This window comes from Bactrocera latifrons, unplaced genomic scaffold (genome assembly GCF_001853355.1).
Source record: "Bactrocera latifrons isolate USDA-ARS-PBARC rearing strain unplaced genomic scaffold, ASM185335v1 scaffold_143, whole genome shotgun sequence".
Taxonomy (NCBI): domain Eukaryota; kingdom Metazoa; phylum Arthropoda; class Insecta; order Diptera; family Tephritidae; genus Bactrocera; species Bactrocera latifrons.
Window position 1 is genome coordinate 229169 of NW_017534886.1, and position 5780 is coordinate 234948.

General features: G+C 38.9%; 1 protein-coding gene across 1 annotated transcript; it reads right to left on the bottom strand.

Annotated features, from left to right (window-relative positions):
- Nucleotides 1–3443: 3443 nt before the first annotated feature.
- Nucleotides 3444–5504, bottom strand: LOC108965635 (20-hydroxyecdysone protein). Its single transcript, XM_018928176.1, has one exon. The coding sequence runs from the start codon at nucleotides 5210–5212 to the stop codon at nucleotides 3560–3562; it is 1653 nt and encodes a 550-aa protein (XP_018783721.1). The 5' UTR covers nucleotides 5213–5504; the 3' UTR covers nucleotides 3444–3559.
- Between the last annotated feature and the right edge of the window lie 276 nt (nucleotides 5505–5780).

Below are 5780 nucleotides of genomic sequence, written 5' to 3' on the forward strand. Positions count from 1 at the left end.
ATGTATCAATTAATTTTTACAACTGCACAGTTCTTAAGCTCACGTATTAGTGTATGTCAAAAATCGTAATAGAAACAAGAAAAAACGTTAACTTCGATTGCACTCTTCACAAATAAAAAAGTCTCTTATATAAATTCAGTTTGTATGACAGCTATAAAATATTTTGGTTCGGTCTAGAAAATTTCTCCACCTTTTACAGTGTTGTATTGAAGAATAATACCAGTTAAATATCGTGAAAATATCTCGTCCAAAAAAAGTTTTCTATAAAAAAAGTTTATTTTTATCGTTCAGTTTGTATTCCAGCTATATGATATATATATACAACAGCTTCTTGGAGAGAAAAGTCGTGGGCAGAAATTTCAGATCAATATCTCAAATCGTGAGGGTTCACTCACATATTTACAGACAGTCACGGCTAAATAAACTCAGTTCGTCGCTCTGATAATGGTGATCCATTTCGAGATTCCCTACTCTTTTAAAGAAAAAACACAAAAACTTGAATCCGATTTTCGATGCCTCGTTCGAGATCACGAGCTTCAATTTCAAGCATCAAATACTCGGTTGTCATGACACGACATTGGTCGCCTTTGACGGTTATATTCTCACCTACATCATTTTTAAGGAAATATGAATTGATAAATCCACCGGCCTACAAACCACGCCAAACCGCTTCTTTTTTCTGGATAAAATTGTGGTCTTTAATCCCTTTAGGTTGCTATTCGTCCCAAATGAGACAATTTTGCTTGTTTACATACCCATTGAGCCAAAAATGAGAGGCTCACTGAATAAAATTTGGCTCGAAAACTCTAGACATTTTTGGCTCTTTTGGCTGTTTTTAAAAGTATTTGGTAATTAACTGAAAATACCGCTCATTTTTCGTTTCCTTCGAAATTCGTTGAAAACTGTACTAGTTGGAAGTTTTATAAACAAATGTTTTAGAAGTTTTACTATACATTTTTTATAAAAAAAAATCGCTAAATTCTTCTTAGTTCTTAATTCTTAAATTAAATAAAGTTTATTATACTCATTCAACATTTATAAATATAGTATAMGACATAAAAATACATATGTCTATCGATATGGTCAATGGCTTCCTTCTGAAATCTACTTATATTTGAAACATTTATCAAATATTTTAAAAAGCATTATATACAATTAAAGCAAATTATTTGGCATGCTTCTGTAACTATTTACCATGCATTTTTCTTATATTTTGCTAGCAACAAAGTCCAATTCTGTCTATATATGTATAGTATACATATGCGTCTTATTTTATATACAAAGTCATAACTTATACAGCAAGGTAATATAGCAACATACATATATATTTACATTATCCATTATCTACATATACAGTATATACGAATATATACATACATACATATAAAAGTTCATGCTGTCATACATATGCCTACTAAATATATTACACTGTACTATTGTAAAATAAACTTAGGCAAATATTTTAGATTTCAAAGATTTATGAGTTGGCATTTTTCAAATGTAACTGATTTCATTTTGGTTTGTATGTTTATATTGCAAATCTGAACTCTACCTGCTCTAAACCACCTTAACGTATAAGTGATTGAATAAAAATAAAATATATATGAGAATAATTACAACAATTTAATAAAGTATGAAAAATGTATACAAAAATTTCGACTTTTTCTTTAATAATAAGGGTCTGATCTTAAGTGTGGGATGAATGCGTATTTTAAGTCATATATTTTTSATATTTTTTTCTTTTCARAACAAAAATAAATATTTTCCAATTCAGTTCGTTTCGTCATCCTGTATGAGTCATATTGAAATTTCCACGGTGCTTACATAATTTAGAAATGGTCGTTAGACTTCAAATAACGGCCCAAAAGCCAGGTCGTCCAGAAGATAGTAATCGTGCTGGGCAGAAAAAGTCCGTGAAATTATCGCTAAAATTATGGTAAATATTCGGCCTACTGAGCATACTATTCGCAACACTAGCATCTATTTTGAGATCCAGCATTTATTTTTACATAATATTCGACCGAATAGAAGACCGCAGTGAAGAAACTCAGCAACTTGGGCTGACGTATGGAACAACTTAAATTGAAAGTTCCAAGAAGATACGATGTTTTCAAGCTAATTTTTGTTCAGCGATCAGGCCCATTTCTGGCTCAATGGGTATGTATACAAGCAAAATTGCTACAATTGGAACGAAGAGCAACTTGAAAAGATTCAAAAGCTGTTATTCTATCCAGAAAAAAAAACGATATGGTGGGGTTTGTGGGCCGGTGCAATCATCGGTCTATATTTCTTCAACAATGATGCCGGTGAGAGCGTAACCGTCAATGGCGACCATTATCTCACCATGATAACCGGCCTTTTTGATGCTGGAAATTGAAACTCGTGATCTCGCCGCAATTTGGTTTCAATAAGACGTTGCCACTTCCCACACACCGCATCAATCAATGGATTTATTGGGAGAACACTTTGGGGAGCAGATAATTTCATGTTTCGGACTGGTCAATTGGACACCAAGATATGCATGTGAAGTCTAAAGGTATGCGCACAATTCCGCTTCGATTCAGGCCTTGTAGCAAAGCATCACGTCTGTCACCAGTTGGCACGAGTCATCGAAAACTGCACTCAACAGATGTACCATCTGCCACGGGGCCACGGTGAACATTTGAAAGATAATGCAAAGCAAAAAATAAATACCAAGAATGTTCTTTCGAATGATAGTAAACATTCTCCATTAGATTTGAAGTTCTGTGTTTTTCCATTAAAAGTATATCCCAGTTAATATAGCATATAATATATCCATTATAATATTATGCCAAATTTTAAATCGGTAAACGAATTAACATACCTATAGTTTTCCGGCTGTTGGTCAAAATGTGTGATATTTTAATGAAGTTTACTAATGGAATGCTTTTGCGATGGACATGCATGAAAATGGTATACACATCGATGTGAACCTAATATCCCTAATACCATAATGATTTCCGATTTCTCCGAAATTTGCACTTTTTTACTTATTTACTTATKTAGATTAGCTTTGGTTTTTTGGCAGCAGAAAAAAATTTAATTCCCCCCGTGCTTCTCTTGCCAACTCTATAACTAAAGTTATAAACTCATCTAAAGCGTGATCTTGTTTTAGGTAGATTTTCCTTCTCTTTGGGTCAGTTTCTACCTTCAATTAATAAGTTAAATAAGAAAGCTGTACCCATCTACGGACCAAACTTACTAGTATGCATAAGTAAAACGTTTTGAACTTTTCTTTTTGGTTTTTTTAGTAAATAAAAAGTTTATATAATTATTAATTAGTTTTATTTTATTTTTTATTAAAATTACAATCATGAATGAAATAAATAGAATTTAATGAGCTTATAATGATATCGCGCATAAAACTAAGTTTATAAATTAAAATAAAGATTTTATGGAAAAATGTTTTTGTCGAATGAAGCTTTATAAGTGACTCAATAATCACTGTTGCACTAGGAATTATGGAATGGCAAAGCGGAAACTATCGACTTTGAGGGCTTATACACGTAGTACTTAATAATAAGTGCATTTTTTCGATCTATGCTGCTTTCTCGGCCTTTTCAACACTCTTGCGTCCTTGCTGACTTGCGTCGTCTTCGACAACGATCAACTGATCCGCATTGTTATCCTCTAGAGAATCAATGCCAACTTCGGCGCTGCTGCGCACTTCATTGTCGGCTTGATCAACCTCGCCACCTTCCTCTCCAGGCAGCTGTTCTGGCTCTGCCACTGCATGTGTCAGCTCATCGGTTTTCACTTCGTCAACTTTGTTGTCCACTTGTACCGGGTCTGCAGCTATAATAGAGCCAGCTGGAGCGGGTGCAACAGCCACAACGGTGCCACTTGTAGCAGCAGCTTGTGGACGATTACCGCCCTGTAAAAAGCTGATAATACCTTGGAAAGGTCCTTGTTGGGCGGGACTGATAGTAGTACCGGCGGCTGCAGCTGCACCAGCTGGTTGATTGCCACCGACGAAATTGCTAATCAGCGACTGTATGGGACCAAGAGGACGTTGTGTGGTTGCATCGGCTGTGCTTAGCTGAACTTGTTGCGGTTGGCCACTCAAACTCGATAGTGTGTTTTGAAATTGTGTACCCAAATTATTGGCGAACTGTTGAACGCCCTGGAAAGCTTGTGAGGTGGCATTTGCAACGCTCTGTGCGGCATTCTGGACCTGAGTTATAGCGTTTTGTGGATTCAGAAAGCCGGGTAATGTGGGTGCAGGTGTGGCAGGTTGATCAGCAGCCACTTGTACGCCCGGCGTAGCCAACTGCTGTTGTTGTTGTTGTTGACCGGATAGTTGTCCGAAAAACTGACCAAGTGGCGAATTTTGTATTAGTTGTTGGACAAAGTTCGGTTGGGTGGTGGTTTGGGTGGGCGTAGCCTGTGTGGCGCCAGCAACAGCTGCCACTTGACGCAGTTGGTCGACAGAGGCAGGCGCAGGATCATCGGCAATGACAGCAGCAACCACAATGGGTTCGTTGGAAATAAGCTGTTCCACAGCAACTGCATTCTGAGACTCAGCAGGTGAACTGTCGATGACCAATGATTCGGACTTCAACTGATTGTTGCTGTTTACTCCATCGGCGGTATTTAGCTCCGTGGCAGGAGCCTCAGGTGCATTGAAATATGCGGCAGCGGCTTCAAAGGCTTCAGCCGGTACACCATCCTTCAGCTCCGTATTGATTTCCTGCGCTTGCTCCAGTAATTGCTGCGGATCCTTGGCCTCCTGTATTGGCGCTGGCTGCTCAGCAATGGACGCAGCCTGCAAAAGCTCACGATTCTCATTCAATATCGCCTGTTTYATTTCCTGTTCAATGATTTGCTCATCCTCTTGTTGTTCGCTTTTAAGCAATGCATTAGCGGTTTGCACATTAGCTGCGCTTTCAATGGGCTCTGCGATTTTCTCAGCGATGACTTCGGTTACGGGAGCTGCGTTATTTTCTACGCTGGTTTTCGATTGTGCACCTTCGCTAGCCTGAATTTGTTCTGTGTTGGTTGGTTGTGTGTTCGTCTGCGCGTTTCCCAACTGCTGACCATCTTGTATAATCTGCACCGGTATCAGATTCTGGTCAGCGGGTGCTGCAATTATATTTGCATTGCGATTTTGCCTATGCACCAGCCCAGCTTGCACRCTGGCTACGARKAACAGCAAGACAATGGGCGTCAAGCCGAGCTTTGTTAAACGCATTTTCACTTGTCGCAATTTACCACTCGTTGAAAGGTGTTAATCAGTTGGTATTTGGTCTCAACAATCACCTTGAATGCAARTCCAATATCTGTGGTTAAGTGTACGCTTTAATTAGCAAGTTCAAGTTTCCACACATAAATACAGCCAGGCAAACAATTTCACTCTTAACCAAAACGCGCCTACACCCAAAACTACCAAATGGAGCGAACKAAGGCGAGATCCAAATAAATTGAATTAAGATCGAAGCGTCAAATGTTGGTTCACTTTCAGCGCACGGCCGAAACTGTCTGATTTTCTGCTTCCGCGGCGCTTTTATACTCGACACATCGCTTGTACGACGGCATGGCACGCAGACGCAGTTCCCGCGACGCAACGTCAATGACAACAGCAACGCCCCGTTGCGGCTCTGGCGCTCTCACATGCTGATGTCGTAGCCAAGCCAATGGCGAGAGCCAATGCAGCGCCAAAGCTGTAGCCCAAACGTCTTTGCCGGCAACTGATTACTTAGCCACTTATGTATGTGGTCGGCTTATGACGACGTTAGTTACCTGAATTGCTACGGATAGTA